Genomic DNA, 21857 nt, shown 5'->3' with positions numbered 1-21857 from the left:
CTGTAGCTGTTTTATTGTTAGTATACTGGTACCTTTATAGTACACACTGCCAGACTGTAGCTGTTTTACTGTTAGTATACTGGTACCTTTATAGTACTCACTGCCAGGCTGTTCGTAAAGATGAAGAACAACAATGCTGGCGACACAACTATTCTTTGGGACGCTTTAGTTTATTGACGTTCTTTCCAATTATTTTATAGGAAGAGAGGAAGGGCTAGGAGTGGAAAATCTGAGAGGATCCGGAATGATTGCCGGGGAATCGTCGATTGCTTATAATAATATTGTTACAATCAACTTGGTTAGTACAGCATTGTATGCATGGACTGCTTTTCTGTTAAAACTTTGCTTGTGAAATTAAGTTAGACATAGGATTGATAGAAGAAAGATATCTAAAAAGATGAGTTATGTATATAGATATGTTTGGATTGTAGGTAACCTGTCGAGCTATAGGTATAGGTGCCTATTTAGTCCGACTTGGCCAGAGAACAATACAGGTGGAGAACTCCCACATCATCCTCACCGGTGCAGGTGCACTTAACAAGGTACTCTCCTCCAAATGTAAATGTCTTCATTAAACATGTACATGCAGTGGTCATTTGAGATTAATTTGCAGTGCAAACACTTCCAACATAATAAACATGGTCTTAATGAATATCTGGTTAATAAAAAAATTTCAGTCATCCATCAGTATAGATAATGGAATTCTGTTCACATGATTACTATAATCTAAGAAATTCCACTGAAGAAAATCGCAGCATTCTAATTTGATTGATGCTTATATACTCTAGCTCCTTATTTAACATGAGTGCCTTAAGATTTTTGCAAAATTACTACTCAGCGTCAATTCAGGAGAATGGAAAATCGTTTGAGTTATATTCTGAATCTATAAAATGTGTATGACTTTATGATGAATAAATAAGAGCAAGAATTTTGATTTAGAGCGAGAGACTGCTCACAAATTAGCACAAATGTCAATCACCTGATAATGAATATGCACTAAATAATAAGCCTGTTCAAGTTTAGTGTGGGCCATCTCTATCTGCCCAACTGTGATGGTAAATTAGCAAAAAGAAAAATCAGAAACAAATATTCCAATGTATGGAAATTATTTTGAAGTTTGGTTCTTTGAAATTGTCACCAATCTAAGTTACCTTACATGTAGGTTCATTGTTACTAATTATGTTTTGTTATTAATTATGTTTGACAACAATGTCAGGTGCTAGGTTCATTGTTACTAATTATGTTTTGTTATTAATTATGTTTGACGACAATGTCAGGTGCTAGGTTCATTGTTACTAATTATGTTTTTTGTTATTAATTATGTTTGACGACAATGTCAGGTGCTAGGTTCATTGTTACTAATTATGTTTTGTTATTAATTATGTTTGACGACAATGTCAGGTGCTAGGTTCATTGTTACTAATTATGTTTTGTTATTAATTATGTTTAACGACAATGTCAGGTGCTAGGTTCATTGTTACTAATTATGTTTTGTTATAATTAATTATGTTTGACTACAATGTCAGGTGCTTGGTAAGGAGGTGTACACCAGTAACAATCAGCTGGGAGGAATCCAGATTATGTACACTAACGGTGTCACTCACGACATCACAGCTGACGACTTTGAGGGGGTCTACAAAATCATACAGTGGCTGTCCTACATGCCTAAGGTATGAAGTTTTCTTTGCAAAAATATCATATTGTCAAGTCAACCTACAGCTAAAAGTAGACATCTGACAAATGAAGAGGATTATTTTGGTCTTTTAGTCAATGTTAGAGAGATGACTCTTGACTTATTTATGCTGATGTAGATATGTATACATTTATATTTTTACAGTGTAAAGGTTCCCCATTACCAGTACTAGATACAGGGGACCCAGTGAATAGGGAGGTAGAGTTTGTCCCCACCAAGGCTCCCTACGATCCCAGGTGGATGTTGAATGGCAGACAGAATCCAGGTAAATCCCAGTTCTCGTGAGTGCTGATTGTGTGGTTGCTGTTTAGACTTTATTGATCATGTGTAACAGTTTTAAATTTTGATGGTCACCATTGTAGATGACAAGACCTCCTGGCAGAAAGGTTTCTTTGACCACAAGTCGTTCCATGAAATCCTACAGCCCTGGGCTCAAACAGTTGTCACTGGTCGGGCCAGGTGTGTCTCTTTCCCTCTAATATTTTATGGTTAAATGGTAAAATGATTGATAAATGCTAAATTTATGAAGGGAAGGTGGTAGATATATTCTGTCAGTAATGCCGAGTTCTGGATTACGATCTTTTTGTTACAGGTTAGGAGGAATCCCTGTGGGAGTGGTCTGTGTGGAGACCAGAACAGTAGAAATGACGACCCCTGCAGACCCAGCCAATATAGACTCGGAGACCAAGGTAAGTTAGCTTGTATCTTAAACACAACATTATCAGAGTCTGTATGCTTAAATTCTTGATTTTAAAAAATTATGATTTTAATGCTTAATCTTTAATGATTTGGTTCCATTGAAGTCACTGATAAAAATGAATGACTGAAAAAAGTGAAATTTTTAAAAAATGTTTTGACAAAGAATATCCTTTGTATGTGCAGGTGATACAACAAGCAGGTCAGGTGTGGTTCCCCGACTCAGCTTACAAGACAGCACAGGCCATTAAGGATTTCAACAGGGAGGAGCTTCCTCTCATGGTGTTTGCGAACTGGAGAGGTTTCTCTGGTGGAATGAAAGGTAGAGCATGTTGTCCAGTAATAGGGTTACACATATCCGAAACTGAAACCGTGTCAGTGAAATTGATAAAGATTTATTGTAAATTTCAACAGTCAGGATCATACTTAAAAAATAAATTTCATTTTTGGAAAGATATGACACTATGAACTGCAACTGACATACTTCATGAAGTGTGTTAAGGCTTCATAAAAAGTATGCCAGCAAAAAGCGTTGCAGTTCATACGCTCATGTATTTTCAAAAATGAAATTTATTTTTTAGATTAACATTCTAATTCTATTTCTGTTGAAATTCCCAGCCATTAGAATAGACGTAATATATTTATCAAGATCCATACATGCATTGTTCATAACTGCATCACATTTATGTGGAAATGTGTCTATCATTACAATTTGTAAAGAAATCAAAGGCAAAAGCATTGGAAATATACATATGAGAGAATGCAGGTTAAGGACATGCGGGACGATGTGGCCAAAAATAACTCGTCAATGAAAATTTGTTCTTTTTTTCATGAAGCTCCATCAGGATGTCCTGTACAATGTGTATAAATTTCATAACCACTTTCTAGGTATACAAGGGAGATAATAAGCTTTGAATTACCCCCCTTTTCGAAAATTGTGAATTTTACAAGATCATTCCGATTTTCATTTCAAAAAAATAATTTGATGGAATTTTTATATATATCTTTTACAATGATCTTTAAAATATATGCAAAATATAAAATAAATGATAATAATATGCTTAAACATAACCGTATAATAAGAAATTGGGAAAATTGAAGGATTTGGGGTGGAAATAAGTACTCTAAAACAGGGCAGTCCAGATACTAAATGAAGCACAGCTCAAAAACTTGTCAATGAATTTTTTTTGCAAACACTGCAATTAAAAGCTATTCATATACCTAACTTCCTGTAAAAATATGAAGGGGTGAAGCTAATCTTCATTTTGAGGTAGGCGTCCTTGAAGTTAATTGCTGTTATAAAATTTAGAAATTCATTTCAAAATTAAGGATTATCTCCCTCATGCATAGCTCTTATCCTTGGACGAATTTGGCTCCATTTGTTTGGCACGCTGTTTTTGGCTATATTTAGATCTAAAACTTCATAGTTATTTCGGATTTCAAACATTTCGGTTGAGCATCACTGAAGAGACATTATTTGTCGAAATGCGCATCTGGTGCATCAAAATTGGTACCGTATAAGTTTTACATTGATATGTTCACTTGGGGTTAGGCTTGGCGAAATATTTGTTATTAATAAACAAAAATTGAGTTAATGAAAACAAATTAAGATTTTAATCTTTTTTAAATATACATGTATATATTATACATGACTTTGGACAAAACATCTAGCTCTACAATTCTTCTTCCTTCAAACCACGGGGTTAGATCTAGTTAACGTCAATATAAGCTACTACTTCGTTTACAAGATCAACAGTACTTCTGCGGCCAGGTTAGCTAGTGTCGCTTATGACTCGGATCGTCTCCATCCTATTTGTAAAGGAATTTATGTGTCGCACACGTTGTGACTTTGCACTTTTTTCTTTTTCACACGTCTGCTTCTCGCTTTCCAACGTGTATCATATTTATTACATTAGTTACCATTTTCGCAGCAGTGTTTCGTAAAGTTAGTAAAAATAATTTGTAATTCAAAATAGTATTGAGAAATAAAGCGTACTTAGATTTACATGAAAATGCTTGGGAAAATTAAACACTCCTAGCATGGACGTTAAGATTTGACAAAAAGTATCGATCTTCGGCATATGGGGGGGGGGGGGGGGGGGGGGGGGGTATTTTTCGCAAACAATGATCAATTATAAAAGCACCAGAATAATTCGTATGTTTCCCAAGCAAGATTCAGTAGAAATGTGTGTCCAGTTCTATTTTCACACTACTATAGTAAATACCAACAAACGATCATCATCTTATACTAGCTTGCACCGGATCATTGTTTACATACGATTGACTTTCTTTTTGTAAATGCCTAGATTCAAATTGCATGTACATGTAGGAGCGATTTAGGTGACTAATAGGCTATATACTATCAAAATTACTGTGGCGCATACTGTATGTACATAATATATATGCAATGCATATGAAAAGGGAGACTTGTAATCAATATGAAATAGAAATAAAAATTATCATTTGACAAGAATTCAATCCACAGATTTACACATGACACTTGGCAGCGGTAGCAAATTACGACAAAATATGATGACATTTTCCCCGCGATACAACGTCGTGACGTACTTTTTTATTGTGACGTTATATAGTGTGTCTGTAGAGCATTGTGATTTTTCTCGGGAAGCTTTAACTACGCTGCGTCCGGTTCTAAATTTATAATAAATTCGCAATCATCACGTGATCATCGTCCCGCATATCCTTAAATTAACACCACCAGGCTTCATTAACACATCTTACATCAACAAATCTGTGTTAAATGTTAATCTTTTGAGTAGTGTGGTTTATGTAAAAAAAAAATTGTATACATCTAGTAAGTCTGCATAATTTCTTTGGAACAAGAAGTTATACATGTCAAGTGCTTTGTTCATATTTTAGATATGCATGACCAGGTACTAAAGTTTGGGTCATACATAGTCGATGCTCTGACGGAGTATAATCAACCAATCATGATCTACATTCCTCCGTATGCAGAGCTGAGGGGTGGGGCATGGGTAGTTGTGGACCCGACCATAAACCCCACACACATGGAAATGTATGCAGATGAACTCAGCAGGTCAGTTGTAAATATGAGTCGTGTAAATACCTACATGTAAAAATCGATCATTGATATCTCGCAGCAAAAAACAGTTATAACATATTGCTGATGATCTCTGCTTGTGTCGTATGTTTCCTAAAATTATTTTTACTTGGCAAAATATTTGTATTTAGAAGTTAGCAGAAACCCTTCTTGTAATGATGTAACTTTTTTATTGGATGTAGATTAAGTTTGAAACACTAGATAATATGCTGGATGTCTTTCCTATCTGTCTTTTAGAGAAGTCTCTCTGTGAATGATAAATACATTTTTTTCATTAGGGGAGGAGTTCTTGAACCAGAGGGAACAGTGGAAATCAAGTACAGGAGAAAAGATCTGGAGAAAACTATGCAGCGACTGGATCAGACCTGCATCCAGATAGTGGAGAAGCTCAGCAGTCCACAGCTGAATCCAGATGAGAAGGCAGAACTCCAGAAAAAGTTGGCAGCTCGCCAGGACCGCTTACTTCCCATGTACCACCAGGTTGCAATCCAGTTTGCTGACCTCCATGACACCCCGGGCAGAATGGAGGAAATGGGCGTCATTACTGTAAGTTAGAATAGCTTTGAAAATATACAATTTTGAATGTATGTTTCCCCTCCCAATTTTACTTATTCTCTTTTAAAAATTTGACAGTGTTAAATAAGTATAATGTCAATATTGAAATCTGAATGTTCTATTATAATTCAAGAATAATGCTGCTTGTTTGAAACATAGCATGAATGAAGAAGCATATTAAACTTTGACATACAGGACATTCTGAAATGGCAGTCCAGCAGAGAGTTTTTCTACTGGCATCTGAAGAGGAGGTTGCTGGAGAGGCAACTGAAGAAGAAGATGAAGCAGTTCACCCACAATGTGGGGGAGGGAGAGCTCAACTCCATGTTACATCGGTGGTTTGTGGAGGACAGGGGCACTATAAATGTAAGCTGATAAGGGATCACTGTGGGGACGCATGTAGATAAGGGATCACTGTGGGGATGCGTGTAGATAAGGGATCACTGTGGGGACGTGTGTAGATAAGGTATCATTGTGGGGATGTGTGTAGATAAGGGATCACTGTGGGGATGCGTGTAGATAAGGGATCACTGTGGGGATGTGTGTAGATAAGGGATCACTGGGGATGCGTGTAGATAACGGATCACTGTGGGGACGCGTGTAGATAAGGGATCACTGGGGACACGTGTAGATAAGGGATCACTGTGGGGATGCGTGTAGATAAGGGATCACTATGGGGATGTGTGTAGATAGATGTTGAATATGCTTATAATCGTAGAATTTGTGTATTAAAAGTAGGTTTTTTAAAAATTCCACAGAAACCTTGAATGTTTTGCATTGCATACTAAGTATTTGTACAAGTTAATACTGTTTCTATTAACCTGAATTCAAATTTTTAGAAGAGATTATTTCTCTGTGATAAAAACTGTATTGTCTCTTTGGTAATTGTTAGCTCATATAAATTAAATGTGACTTAAAGAGCCCCCCACCACCCGAGTCCTTTTCCATCCTGTATGCAATGTTCTTATAAAAAGTTCATAACAATAATTCACATAACAGGCATACCTGTGGGAAGATGATAAAGCTATGGTAGAGTGGCTGACAGAACAGATCAGGGAGGACAGCATTGATAATGCAGTGTCGGACAACATCCGTTGTCTACAGCGAGAACACGTTCTACAGCAGGTCAGAAGGTAGGTAGAGAGACTTTATTGAAACAGGACATTCAATGAACAGTGCATGTATAGATACACATCTGATGGGATTGTATATTGCTGAGTTACCTCTGTGGCTGGTGGCCATCACAGAGAAAAAGATATGCCCCTCACCCCCGGGAGACCTTGTTTTGGTGTCCTATCTATTTGTTACAAAGTTTGTGAGTACATGTTCCTGCTTTACCAAGTGTAATTTTTTGTCAATGAAAGTGAAGGCCATAGCAAAACACCTTGTTTTACCTATGTTTTAATCTTGATTTTATTATTTGTATATATGGAGAATGTGAATGCATTCCCTTCTGCAGTTTAATATAACTGTGCAAGACATTTTGGTTTTTAAGGATAAGATAAAATTTTGGTATTTATTACACAACACAAAGTTTGGAGGGGTTATTCTGGAATTACCATGTTCGTCCATTGTCTGTAGATATAATTTGTCCAGAGAATATCTTTAACACCAATGAACAGATTTAATTAAAACTTTCTGTATATCTTGTATGAATAATGAAGTTGTGCACCTGCAATTTTGATTGAGATTTTTTGAGTCACTCGTGTAACCTATTGCTGTTGGTCTACATCTGTTGTCAATTGTTGTGCATTAACAATAGGACATTTTTAACTTCTTCTTGATGACTACCATTCTAATTCTATTCAGATTTGTTATGAAGCATCTTTGGTAGATGAATTGTTAATTTCAGGACTCCTGCACCCTTGGGGCATTAGGGAGGAACAAAAATTGACCAATTTTCAAAAATCTTCTATACAACCACAATCTATAAGAAAAACTAAATTCATAGACATATAGAGCTGGAAGACCTCTAGCAAAATTTTAAATTTTATGATCCCCGGAATGGAGGTTCTAATTCCAAGGTGAGGCCAAACTTGGCATATAGTGTTTATCTTTAAACCATTTAATAACATTTTATTTAATGTTATGTGTGCTAAATTGAAACTAAATGGGTGTTTAGAAGGAGCAGATATCCCTTTACCAAATTTGTAAATTTTTATGATCTCAGGGGTAGGGTGTTTGTTTCCAGGATGGGTCCAAAATTATCATATGATTATTGTTTTTATCATTTGAAAGACTTAACTTTGCTGATGCTGTATAAAAACTAAAGGCATATTTACATGTAGGAGAAACAGATAGAGATATACCAAAATTGTGAATTTTACAACCCCATGATTCTGACTCTAGGGCATGTCCAAAATAGTGTTTATATAACATACATTGGGCACTTCTGTGTTTTTTAGAACACTTCTGTGTTTTAAGAACACATCTTGTTTTATACTGCTGCTGAATATTAGAATTTAACTTGGATATGCAGAAAGGAGATTTATTATATATTTCATAGTCCTTGGGGCAAGTGATACTTAAAACTCATACTCAGGTGACCAATAAGGCCTGTGGGTGATGGAGAATGCATATTCTGCTACTTTGATTTATCTGAAGATGTTTTGTTTCTCTTGATAGCTTGATACAAGACAATCCAGAAGTTGCCATGGATTCCATTGTTCATATCACACAACATATGACTCCAAGTCAAAGGTCGGAGGTCTCCAGAATCCTGGCCAACATGGACACATGACAGAGCTATGTGATAAGATTAGACAATCATGAAATGTCTTTGTTGTAAATTACATTAAACCTTTTGTGAAAAATGTCATGTGCATAATAGAAATCCATTTCTATCATCATTTCATGACATATTATTCTAAACTAGCTGCCTGATACTTTGCATTTTCATTTATACATGTATCCAAATAAAGGGTAAACATTGTATTTAGAGATACCACTTTGTCAGTTATTGATACAAGGGTGTCTGAATTCTGTTGTCTGCCTTAACAGGGTTACTCTAACAATACTGTCTTTCACGGAGTGTGGCGATTACTTTTAATCCACATACAGGTGTATACTATAAACTCTTTATTATTTATATATACTGAACATCTTATTCATGTACAGAAGTACTAAAATTCACATGAAATTGTAATACTAAATTATTGACTTGTGTTTAGTCATAAAGTTTTATTTAGTATATATATTTTTATATTCATATGTTAATTGATGTTTCACCTGACATTAGGATGAACATTTTGATAACAATAAAAATGAATTGCTAGCTGTTTGTATTCTTGTTCTTCATATCATGTAGCACATTACCATGCGTGTATGCTTCAGATAAAGATTAAGTTAAATATGACACAATGAATGCGCTTTCCGCCCTTACCCGATCTATGTCATTTTATCTCTTGCTATGAGATCTTTCCTGTTCTTGCTACTTTCTGTGTCCTATCAAAAATGATATAGACATGAATCTGAGACGTATACATGAATCTGAGACATACATGTGACTCTGTATATTGTACAGGTTTGTAGTCCTAACTAGACACTAAATAACAACCGTGTGATGTAAAGATAGAAGAACTGTTTATTTCATTAAAAACGTACATTAATTAATATAGAAAACAATCATCTTATTCAGATAAAACAGTACTAATGGGATCTCCCCAACTTTAACCGATTCTATTCAAATTTGGTATACCCGCATGATCCATATGATTATGGAGTTTCAAATGAACATAAACTAAAATAATTGAAGATATCTTAAATTATTTGAAGATGTCTCAGTGAATTTGATGCGCACAATTCAATTAAAGATCTCTTCAAATAATTAATGATAACATTAATTATTCTGCCAAATTGATGAACATTATAATTGAATTGATGCTCTCTTCAAATGAATTGGTGGTATCAGCGATTGAATTGATGCGCGCTACAATTCAACTAATGCACACATTAATATTCAATTGATGCACACAATAATTCTTTTGGAGAGACCAATTAAAAGAATTGATACAAACAAAATATTAAATAATTAAAGATTAATAGAATCCTTCATTAGTACGAGTGTGGGATAGGGAAATTCCACCGAGGGGACAAGATTCGCAGTCTAGGACGAGGCTTTGCCGAGTCCTAGACAGCGAATCTTGTTCCAGAGGTGGAATTTCCCTATCCCACACGAGTAAATAATGAAGGATTATTTTTCTCACATTTTACCTACAGTTTAGTGTATAAATTTAGGAGCTTTGAGAAAATTCTAAATTATCAAAATCCTCATTTGAACTTTGATGCAAAAACTAATTAGATAGGCAGAAAGAGCATACCCGAAAATGGTTTACATTGTAAGTGTAAACTAAAAAATCCAAGGTTGTCCGCCAGAAAGCTATATAAATTAAAATTCAAAGATAACAATGCAAAATATTTTTACTTCACCGTGTAACGTAAATCTTCACCGTGTAACGTAAATCATAGAAAATATATGACGTCACAATCAAATGACGTCGCAGCATTGTGAGACAGAAAAATCTCACATGGCTGTCTCACATGGGTAAAGTCAATATCACACTGGTGATTATGTGAGAAATGATTATCTTCAATTGAATTATAGAGATCATCAAATCATTTATACTGAGCTCCAAATGCAACTTGCGAGCAATAATTCCACTACATAGATGCGCGCGTCAATTGAATTGAGAGCAATAATTGAATTGATATGCACATCAAATCTATTGCTCTCATCAATTGAATTAATGTGTACATCTAATCAATTACTGCTCTCATCAACTGAATTAATGTGTGCATCTAATCAATTACTGCTCTCATCAACTGATCAATTACTGCTCTCATCAACTGAATTAATGTGTGCATCTAATCAATTACTGCTCTCATCAAATGATCAATTACTGCTCTCATCAACTGATCAATTACTGCTCTCATCAACTGATCAATTACTGCTCTCATCAACTGAATTAATGTGTGCATCTAATCAATTACTGCTCTCATCAACTGATCAATTACTGCTCTCATCAACTGATCAATTACTGCTCTCATCAACTGAATTAATGTGTGCATCTAATCAATTACTGCTCTCATCAACTGAAGTGATGAGGACAATAATTGATTTTATGCGCGCAATTATTGAATTGGTGATATCTTCAATTATTTGAGTGTATGTTAATTAATTTGGCGCTCCCTATATGTCGTACAGTACTGACAAATCAACAAAATTATAACATGCATGCAAAATAGATGAAAATGAGCAAATGAAACGGCAAGGATGAAACGAATAGAAAAGGATCAGGTGTAGTCATCGACTGTTTTCTTAACTCACAAATTTCCGAAGTGCATATACGGGTCTTAAATCTTTCAAAGTCGGCTTTGAATGATGACGTACTGTGCATTAAACTTGCTTGGAATGTGTTTTACACAAGCAAGCAATTTAAATGTTTACGGGTATTTTTTGTTTGTTTTGTTTTTAATAATGAAATTGCTTAAAACTTGTTTGAAATTCATATGTTTGAAAATTGTATAAAATATTTACAAGTAGATTATTTAAAAAAAAAAAAAAAAGTTCGATACAGCTTCAGTTTTGTGTGCAGATAACACGCAATACGTAACTTTCATAAGACCATCGACATCCTTCACCAGACAGCCAACGGATTTATATACGTCTAGACAAGCAACATCGACATCCTTCACCAGACAGCCAACGGATTTATATACGTCTAGACAAGCAACATCGACATCCTTCACCAGACAGCCAACGGATTTATATACGTCTAGACAAGCAACATCGACATCCTTCACCAGACAGCCAACGGATTTATATACGTCTAGACAAGCAACATCGACATCCTTCACCAGACAGACAACGGATTTATATACGTCTAGACAAGCAACATCGACATCCTTCACCAGACAACGGATTTATATACGTCTAGACAAGCAACATCGACATCCTTCACCAGACAGACAACGGATTTATATACGTCTAGACAAGCAACATCGACATCCTTCACCAGACAGCCAACGGATTTATATACGTCTAGACAAGCAACATCGACATCCTTCACCAGACAGCCAACGGATTTATATACGTCTAGACAAGCAACATCGACATCCTTCACCAGACAGACAACGGATTTATATACGTCTAGACAAGCAACATCGACATCCTTCACCAGACAGACAACGGATTTATATACGTCTAGACAAGCAACATCGACATCCTTCACCAGACAGACAACGGATTTATATACGTCTAGACAAGCAACATCGACATCCTTCACCAGACAGCCAACGGATTTATATACGTCTAGACAAGCAACATCGACATCCTTCACCAGACAGACAACGGATTTATATACGTCTAGACAAGCAACATCGACATCCTTCACCAGACAACGGATTTATATACGTCTAGACAAGCAACATCGACATCCTTCACCAGACAGCCAACGGATTTATATACGTCTAGACAAGCAACATCGACATCCTTCACCAGACAGACAACGGATTTATATACGTCTAGACAAGCAACATCGACATCCTTCACCAGACAGACAACGGATTTATATACGTCTAGACAAGCAACATCGACATCCTTCACCAGACAGACAACGGATTTATATACGTCTAGACAAGCAACATCGACATCCTTCACCAGACAGCCAACGGATTTATATACGTCTAGACAAGCAACATCGACATCCTTCACCAGACAGCCAACGGATTTATAAACGTCTATACAAGCAAGTATAGTGGCTAAGTATATCACAACATATCGAGGTAATGGTCCTCCGTGTGTTAACTATTTCATAATACTTTCGACAATCGATGATGAGAATTCGCCTATCAGAAGTATTTAATTTGTTTTACGTCGTTAGAATAACACTCGGCAACAAGCAGATTGTCATTACAGTCAGTACTGAGATCCCATGGATATTGCAAATGGCAGCTGCCTATGTAGAAAACGAACTGTCCATTCCGATCAAGGATGTGTACCACATTGTTGTCAAAGTCGGCGATCAGAATATGGCACATACTGTCTGTAGCAACTCCATATGGATTAAACGGTTTAGCCGTCTTTGACCCCGGATTTCCGGTGTAAGAGAACCTAAACTTCCCCATTCTCGTTACTACGACAACAGCTTGGGTGTTCCAATCACTAACAACAATGTCGTGGTTTTTGTTTTCTTCAATGAAGGCTGGATTAGAATACAGGGGGTTACGACTGTCGTTGTACTGAATCTCTTGTGTGACTTTGGCCTGGGAGTAACGGACTACCTTACTTTGAGATGAATCGTCCATTCTCATTGTGACGAGTAAGTCATTCGTGGAGGTGGAGCAGACGCCCTGCGGTCTCCAACCCAGTAATCTGATCAGACATTGCGCCCTTCCATCTCTCACTATATCGATACTTTTATCATCCCAGTCGCTGTAAACCAGATGTCCATCTCTAGTGACTGCCAGATCAAATGGCTCGTTCCCAGTTTGGGTGGTAACTTCTTCCAGGAGTTTCCCTTTACTGAAATATTTCATCACCTTGCTGTCGCCACAGACAACGAACTGGTCCGTGTGCAGCTTAGAACAAGACACCCTTGCAGTGCGGGTAAACCCGGTCTGTACACTGCTTAACACGTGTGGGTGAACAGTACCCACTGTTTCGGAACTTTTATCGATTCCTTTCCTCAAGGCCGGTAGTCGTTGTTTTTGGATCGGTTTTGTTACGGTTGGGTCTAGACGTCCGATGATTTGGCACAGCTCTGTGTCTGTTGGTTTTGATGGATGGAAGTCGGAGACAATTATTTCAAATCTCTCCGGTACGTCCCTGAATTGGTGGTTTTTGGATGTATACTGATGAAGTTTTTGAATGGGTTTGTAGAAATCTCTATCGGTGAGTATTCTGTTATTATCTTCTATCGTTAGTCGAACTTGGTTTCTCAGTGCAAGGATTTTCCTCTCCAGAGATTGTAGGTTTTCTATGTCGTCTGTTTCCATTTTCTCCTCTTCTTCCAAATATTTTTTGGTGATATTGTCAACTATCTGGTGAAGATCCTTTCCCAGTTCCAAAATTGTTTTCTTTCTCTCTTCGTGTTGAGTTGCAACAATTGTGTGTGTTATTTCAATATCCGACATAATTGTATCATAAAACGGCGAAATAAAACTTGCAAGTTCTTGTGTGTCTTTCAAGATAAGTTCCCTCGTCGTATCATAGAAAACCGAGATGTTTTGTACGTCATGATTTTTATGTTGACCAGACAAAATGCATTCTAAGCATGCTACTGTCTCACATTCTGAACAATACTGTTCGCACCTGTGGCTGGGGTGATTTTGACACGGGGGCGTTGCATTTTCAGTATTTTGGACCGTGGGGCGAGCGATGTCAGTTTTCCCAACAGATGAGGATGTGGTACAGTGGTGCGTGCGCACGTGTGAGGAATTCAAAGTTGCCTTATTTGAACGGACTGATGATTGCGGGAATGTTTTTTCCAGTTCTCCTAACACACTGGCGACCCTGTTTTTCGGTCGGGGAGCTGGAGGTTTTCTGAACGACATATTTTTATAAGAATTCTGAAATTGAAAAATCTGAAAATAAATCCTTTAAAGGAAACGTCTTTATTCAATAATTACACTAGTACTTTTGGACATGAAATGTTTGTTCAAAATCTAATTTTAGTTGCGTTCAATATGACTGAAACAAGACCTTCTATTTACGCTATACGAGGGTTGTTCGATATCTAATGTGTATTGTACGATATCTCAAAAGCATTCAACTCAAATAGTGAAATGAACATTACATCCCTTCAAAGTATTCTCCGCGGTTTGAAATACAGAATCCTTTTCTGAAATGCGTCACGGTACGCTGATTTAGGTAGACCTCTGAGGCACTGATTGATGGCTGAGCCAAGGGCTTGTCGGGACTTGTAACGACGACCAGATATTAACTTTTTTAAGTTTTGGAAAAAGGAAAAAGTCGCATGGGGCTAGATCTGGAGAGTATGGTGGTTGTGGCAAGACGGTAACCTTCTCCGACTTCAAAAATTGCTTCACAAACCCAGATGTATGTGATGGTACGGAAGCCCATTAGTGCAAACCAAAACTAAATAAAAAACGAAATTATTATATAAAAAACGAAATTATTAAATAAAAAACGAAATTATTATATATAAAACGAAAACTAAATAAAAAACGAAATTAATAAATAAAAACGAAAATATTAAATAAAAAACGAAATCAAGAACAGTTTTTGAGAATATAATGTGTGTGTGTCAGTGGAGCTTAACAAGGAAGGAAACATGGCTCCTAATTCTTTGATTTACTGCGATTTCAATACTAACTTATATATTTATGTACCTCGTGTACCATTGTATGAATGATTTGAGTGAATAAATTAATTGAAATGATTGAAGAAATTCTTAAAGATTTCAAAACAAACCCTCTAAAGAGGGGAGTACAAGTGGTACTTGATAACTAGGATCGAGCCACCTCTGTTATCGGGTGTAAATAAAAGCAAAAAATCGGGTATACCCCTTGTTTTTATCACCAAATACAACCCACCAAAAAGCAAAAGCTTTTAAATTAATGGCACACCCTCCAGAGAGACAAAGACGTTTTCTCTGTTCTACATTGTACCTATAGTGTGGTTCATACCAACGCAATAAAAATTTAAGGGATATTCTCACACCTTCATTTCAGAATAATCAACCTGCATGATAATTGTGAAGTGCAAATAGACTTCTGATGAGGCGGATCTGCATGCAGCTAAACTTCATTCTATCGATCAATCCAATCAATTTGCTCAATTTTCACACCGCCGAAACACTTAATTAGTGTAGAGTCAAGTGATTGTTGAGGTATGTGGCTGATGGGAGCCATATATATTCTTAGATTTATGGGGGCTAGTGTTGAAGTAATTTTGGAGAAATCCTGTAATCCGATACACGAGGTTTGGGACCTTTCAGCGAACATAGTAGATAAACGTGTAGTGAATGGATAAGTTGGCTAATTTGTAATGTCATTAGATTTCTGTAAAACTCCATTGGCGATGATGAAATCGCAGTAAATCAAAGAATTAGGAGCCATGTTTCCTTCCTTGTTAAGCTCCACTGACACACACACATTATATTCTCAAAAACTGTTCTTGATTTCGTTTTTTATTTAATATTTTCGTTTTTATTTATTAATTTCGTTTTTTTTTTTTAATAATTTCGTTTTTTATATAATAATTTCGCGTTTTATTTATTTTTCGTTTTTTATATAATAATTTCGTTTTTTATTTAGTTTTCGTTTTTTATAAAATAATTTCGTTTTTTATTTAATAATTTCGTTTTTTATATAATAATTTCGTTTTTTATTTAATAATTTCGTTTTATATATAATAATTTCGTTTTTTATATAATAATTTCGTTTTTTATTTAATAATTTCGTTTTATATATAATAATTTCGTTTTTTATATAATAATTTCGTTTTTTATTTAATAATTTCGTTTTATATATAATAATTTCGTTTTTTATATAATAATTTCGTTTTTTATTTAGTTTTGGTTTGCACTAATGGGCTTCCGTATGATGGAGCATTATCATGAAGTAGACGAACATGCCTAAATCCCGACACAGGGCGTCTTTTATGATAATATTTCTTGAGAGCTTTTTTAGTATAACATCTTGGTAATACTGACCTGTAACACTTTTGCCCTTCGGCACCGGAATTTGTACGGCTATACCATCATATGAGAAGAATATGCAATAAAGAACCTTCTTTGTGCTTATGGTTCTTTTGGCAACTACAGGCCTCCTACCGTGTTTGGTTAACCATATTTTGTTTCCAATTTTTTCTTACTGGTTCGAAATAGTGAACCCGTGTTTCGTCACCAGTAACAATGTTTGCAAATTGTTTTTGATTGAATTTGGGAAACATTTTGAGCAATTGCTTAGCGGTTTGTACTCGTACCTGTTCTTGGTCATCTGTCAATATATGCGGTATCCATCTGGCAGAAATCTTTCGTACTTTCAAAATACACTTCAAAATAAAATGCACCCGCGATAGCGATATCCCAAAAGCTTTGGCAATATCACGAATCGTGTATTTGCTATCACTTTCAATTATTTCCCTGACTTTCGAGACATTTGCCTTGCCTGTTACAGTCACAGGCCGGCCAGATTTTGCTGCATCTTTGATGGACCATGTGCCAGTCAGAAATTTCTTTCTCCACCTACGAACTGTCTCATAAGATACCTTATCAAACCCATTAACTTCCCCCAATTCAGTAAAAATCTGTATTACCGAATGATCGAGTTTTGTGCGAACTTTTATATAAGCTCTAATTTCTTCCATGTTCTCAATCCATTTCTGAACCATTTTCACAACAGTGGTCAACGACTGGCTCTATCGAAATGACTACAAGTTTAAAACTTTGTGGACCTGAAGACTCGTGTTTATATTGTTGGAAAAGTATTGAATAGAGCTATTCAAGAGTATCATCATCCACGAAATCGTGCAAAGCGTTATTGCGCTGTGGTACAATACACATTACATATCGAACAGCCCTCGTAGATATCGCTCTGTGCCAAATGGTCTGGCTTTAGTCGGATTGAGTTGCGTACCAACACTAATAGCCATGGTGTTCTCCAATTTTGGTAATGGATGGAATTAAAGGAACTCTTTTTCTTTCACCTAATTGTTGAAGATATATAAACAATATTGGCACCATAACACGTGCGAGAATAGTACCATTCAATGGGGACAAATCTGGCCTTGACAAATGCATTTTAGCAGCCGAATTGGCTCAGTGAACTAAACCTTACCTGTATAGTTCAGAAGATATGACCACAGTTAAAGTTGCAGATAGAAAGGGAAAGAAACAGACTAGAAGCATTGCTCCTCCTCCAATTTTCAATCTCAAAAGCATAAAAAATTCAAATATGTAATATTTTACAAACCCTCATCGAAAATCACCCACCTCTCTCCTGTGGATATCTGCGTATTTTTGAACGGGTGTTTTCAGAGAAGATAATGCTTTTGTAGGGTATTTCTTCCTTCTTCCGCCTTTTATGAATGAAAGAACAGGTATTCATATTTCCGCGTGGAAAAATTCAGAGTATTTTATATTCATTTGAAAACCTTTATCATGTAAATCTGTGTTGTCACACTTTGGATAGGGATCAGGAAACTTTCAAATACGTATACATGTACTAAACAATAAATCAGGGTACCCCCCCCCCCTCCCCTCCGTTTGTGAGTCGGTATTGTGCAAAAAACACTTAAGTCCACGCAATTGGTATAGTAAAAATCGGATCAGCAAAGGAACATAGCAAGCACTAACCTAGCTGCAGAACAGTATATTCTGAGGAAAATTGGGTATATCCCAATTTTTCTCACAAAAGCTACAATTCCGAGTTGAACGTTACTGCTAATTCCGCAGACGTATACATAGGCGGATCCAGGAATTTGTGAAGGGGGGGGGGGGGGGTCTAGCACTTTATCTTCTAATTGGTACTTTTCACAACCTCCACCCCTACTCCATTTTACACCGTTTGCTTGTGTACATATCATTTTGTGGAGATCTGGAGACATTTTTATACATGAAAATGTTTAGTTTATTTACTATTTGTTTCCAAAGTTCTAGTGATCTAATCGCATACTCGGACCTGATTTCGCTATGAAATTAAAAAGCTGATTTAAAGGTCACCCCCAATAAGCTGGTGGCCTAGGCGGCCCCAGAAGCTCTCGGGGTAAATGGTGCCAATTCCTGCATTCTGAACATTTCCTCATTTTCCTGGCACTTCCCTTTGGAACTTTCAAATTGTCTACTTCTTCAACAAAACGTTTGTTGCATATACATTTTAAGAATTCTTTAAGACCAAAAATGCCCGAGGGCGCTGAACGAGATTGATACACTGTAAATGGCGATAAATCTGGATACATAACATAGCTGTTATTTCAAAGAGCTTGAAGCTACAATGTAATGAAAATTGAGTAACTAGTCAACGATTGGATAGCGGTCAACTGTTTCGGGAGCCTTAAAAAAAATTAACGGTCAAAATGTTGATTTAGGTCATGATCATCAATTAGATTTATACCGAGCGAAGCTCGGACGGGCCGAAGGCCCGTCCGCGAAGCAAGGCTCTAAAGGTAACACGTATGTAAAAGAAAAAAGTCAAAATCAGCAAAAGAAAAAGAGATAATCTCTATATACGTTCACCGAAATTTTCGTGATCCATATGGGCGCCGCCATTTATTTTTTCATTACCTGCTTCAACAGTTATTCGTGTTTTATTTTGAATGCCAATAATAGAAGACTCTAACGTGCAATTCGTAATTTAAACACTCATTTTGTTCAAAGTGAATAGTATAATTATCATTGTAACAGGTTTTAGCAAATAAATACATATAAAACCGTAATACGACTAAATAGATGAACGAGTTCATGAGTTTCTTTGAATAAGAGTATACGATAAAATTACGGTTACTTTTTTACCATTTTGAATTTATTGGTTAATTTTGTTTAGTTTTAACAGCCTTTTTCATTGCATACGGAATGTATTATTGTTGTTTATAATTATTTGCTTTGAAAAAGAGAAAAAAGTCGAGGCTAAATGTGACGTCACAATGCACAGTTTACGTCACCTTGCGTTTTATTTCCCGCGTTCAATGAATAGGCGGATCATGTAAAACTGTTGTCCCCATATAAACTCCTTTAATATTGAGATGTTACTGGGTGTTTAGGGCAAGGAAATTTCATTCAAAATATATATTTTTAAATGAATCATAATCTACCGTACTTAACGGAATTATGATTACCACTCGGGACACGGAGTTACGTACATGCTTCACTCGGTCCAACGGTCACACCGTATACATATTATAGGTGTATAACAATGTATCATACTGTCATAACTGCAATGTCTTAGCTCGACATTTTGTCAGTCTCACTAAACTGCTAAATGAGCCCAGAGTTCAAAAGTGATATCACCAGTTTCACGGCGCCTATGGTAGCAGGGGACAGTTTCGGACTATAGGCCCGGTCAACTTTTTCAAAAAATGGAATTACCCTGTATTTGAAGTGATATCACATGTGTAAAAATGTATACAATAATTTTAGGATGCATGTCAAATGTAGCTGAGTGCTTAGTAAAAATGTTGATTTACAACATGTAGGTGTCACCATGATTCCTAGCATATAGATGGGTGCAAATACGAAACTAAGACACGTGGTCAGTTGCTGAAGAAATTCCGGTGAAAACGTGCAGGGTCTAGCAAAAGGTCTGTAGCTGTGAGGGAAGGTGGATGGCCCCATATGAGAGGTAGATTTTTGAGAAGGGCAGATAGGGTTCTTGATTGTGCACAGTGTCTAAATCCCCATGTTTGGTACTGTGATGGTGTGGGGGTGGTGCGGATTAGCCCAAATGAGGGAAAATCAAAGCAAAAAAGGGGAACCTGCTCAGAGCATGTTTTGTGCACCAGCACCAGTATTTATAGATTACATGTAATTTAGGGTCATAATTTATTAACTACACTAATATGAAATACAAGTATTGACATAAAAGGGAAATATGATTTTTCATTAGTCTGTCATAATCTGACTTTGGTGTATACCCCCTATCCACATGTTTCAAAACCAAAGAAACTGTCCCCTGCCACCTATACATCGATATATTTTGCTAGATTTGTTCAAGCACAGTTCATTCCTAACTCATCTGTTCCATGCTCCTACTTATATGAGAACTGTAGAGATCTATAGAGAACCCTAGGGATTTTTAATTATTACAAGTGTGTAAACTTTGACTATATTGATAACAAAACACATACAAAATAAGATTAATGAAACTTTCATCCATCTATAGCCCTTGTTTTATTAATTTAGTGGAGAACAAGAGACCCACAGACCTTATCAGTCACCTGAGTATTGGTTAAAACTATCATGAGCAACAAGGACTCGACAATGAAATCTATAAATAATTTTCCTGTTCTGCATATCTAATCTAAATTCAACTATTCAACAGCAATATGAAACAAGATAATTTCTTAAAAAAACACAAATGCCCCCAAAAGTGTCCATACTAACGTACGTTATAATCACACTATCGACTGTTTTGGACCTGCCCTACAGTCAAAACCCTGGGGTTGCAAAATTCATGATTTCGGTACATCCGTTTCTGCTATCCCAAATATACACTTAGTTTTTATACAGTATCAGCAAAATTATATAAACAAGTCTCCTTTCAATGATAAAGACAAGTATCACTATGGTCATTTCGGCCCTACCCTGGTATCAAACCCCTACCCCTGGGATCACAAATTTTGGTGAAGGGCTACCTAGCTATCCATTTACTAGTAGTTTCAATTTAGTATCAAATATAGCATTAAAGATGTCTTTTAAATGTTTTACACATAAACACTATATACCAAGATTGGCTCCACCCTGGATTCAGAAACTCCACCCCCGATGTCATGATATTTACAATTTTGGTAGAGGCCTTCCTGCTCAATCTAATTAAAATCAGATCCTATGATCCGTTCATCTCATAGGATCTAATTTTAATTAGATTGCCTTCCTGCTCTACATACATGACTATGTATTTAAGTTTTCTTACAAATGTGCAGTTGCAGAGAAAATTTCTAAAAATTGGTAAATTTTTAGCAGTTTTTTGCCCTGCCCCAGGAGTGCAGGAATTCTGAAATTTACAAATTATGTCCCCCTTGTCCAAAAGATGCTTCATACCAAATTTGAAAAGAATTGGAATAGTTATCAAGAAGTTAAAAATGTTCAATTGTTAACACACGACTTGCAATTGCAAAAGGTCACCTGGGTGACCTAAAAATGCCCTCTTCCCTTC

At 36.2% G+C, this 21857-nt stretch overlaps 2 protein-coding genes across 19 annotated transcripts in view; one reads left to right on the top strand and one right to left on the bottom strand.

Moving 5' to 3' along the window:
* The window catches only part of LOC125674126 (acetyl-CoA carboxylase-like), a 53446-nt gene extending 44147 nt beyond the window's left edge, over positions 1-9299 (top strand). For all 18 annotated transcript variants that reach the window (XM_056158036.1, XM_056158033.1, XM_056158035.1 and 15 more), the window contains 12 exons: positions 201-298; positions 432-542; positions 1527-1670; positions 1838-1958; positions 2056-2152; positions 2286-2382; positions 2576-2711; positions 5267-5444; positions 5747-6014; positions 6219-6389; positions 7023-7156; positions 8649-9299. In XM_056158036.1, the coding sequence (XP_056014011.1) occupies positions 201-298; positions 432-542; positions 1527-1670; positions 1838-1958; positions 2056-2152; positions 2286-2382; positions 2576-2711; positions 5267-5444; positions 5747-6014; positions 6219-6389; positions 7023-7156; positions 8649-8763 (1670 nt within the window). In that variant the 3' untranslated portion in view covers positions 8764-9299. The remainder of the gene's footprint in view (positions 1-200; positions 299-431; positions 543-1526; positions 1671-1837; positions 1959-2055; positions 2153-2285; positions 2383-2575; positions 2712-5266; positions 5445-5746; positions 6015-6218; positions 6390-7022; positions 7157-8648) is intronic.
* On the bottom strand, positions 9023-18026 carry LOC125674131 (tripartite motif-containing protein 3-like). The gene is made up of 2 exons (XM_048911202.2): positions 17961-18026; positions 9023-14591 (listed from the first exon to the last, which is right to left on the bottom strand). The coding sequence occupies exons 1-2, from the start codon at positions 17964-17966 to the stop codon at positions 12873-12875; spliced, it is 1725 nt and encodes a 574-aa protein (XP_048767159.2). The 5' UTR covers positions 17967-18026; the 3' UTR covers positions 9023-12872.
* Between the last annotated feature and the right edge of the window lie 3831 nt (positions 18027-21857).

Source organism: Ostrea edulis, chromosome 3 (assembly GCF_947568905.1).
Source record: "Ostrea edulis chromosome 3, xbOstEdul1.1, whole genome shotgun sequence".
Lineage (NCBI taxonomy): Eukaryota > Metazoa > Mollusca > Bivalvia > Ostreida > Ostreidae > Ostrea > Ostrea edulis.
The sequence above is the reverse complement of the archived record's forward strand: the minus strand, read 5'-3'. Positions and strand labels throughout refer to the sequence as shown.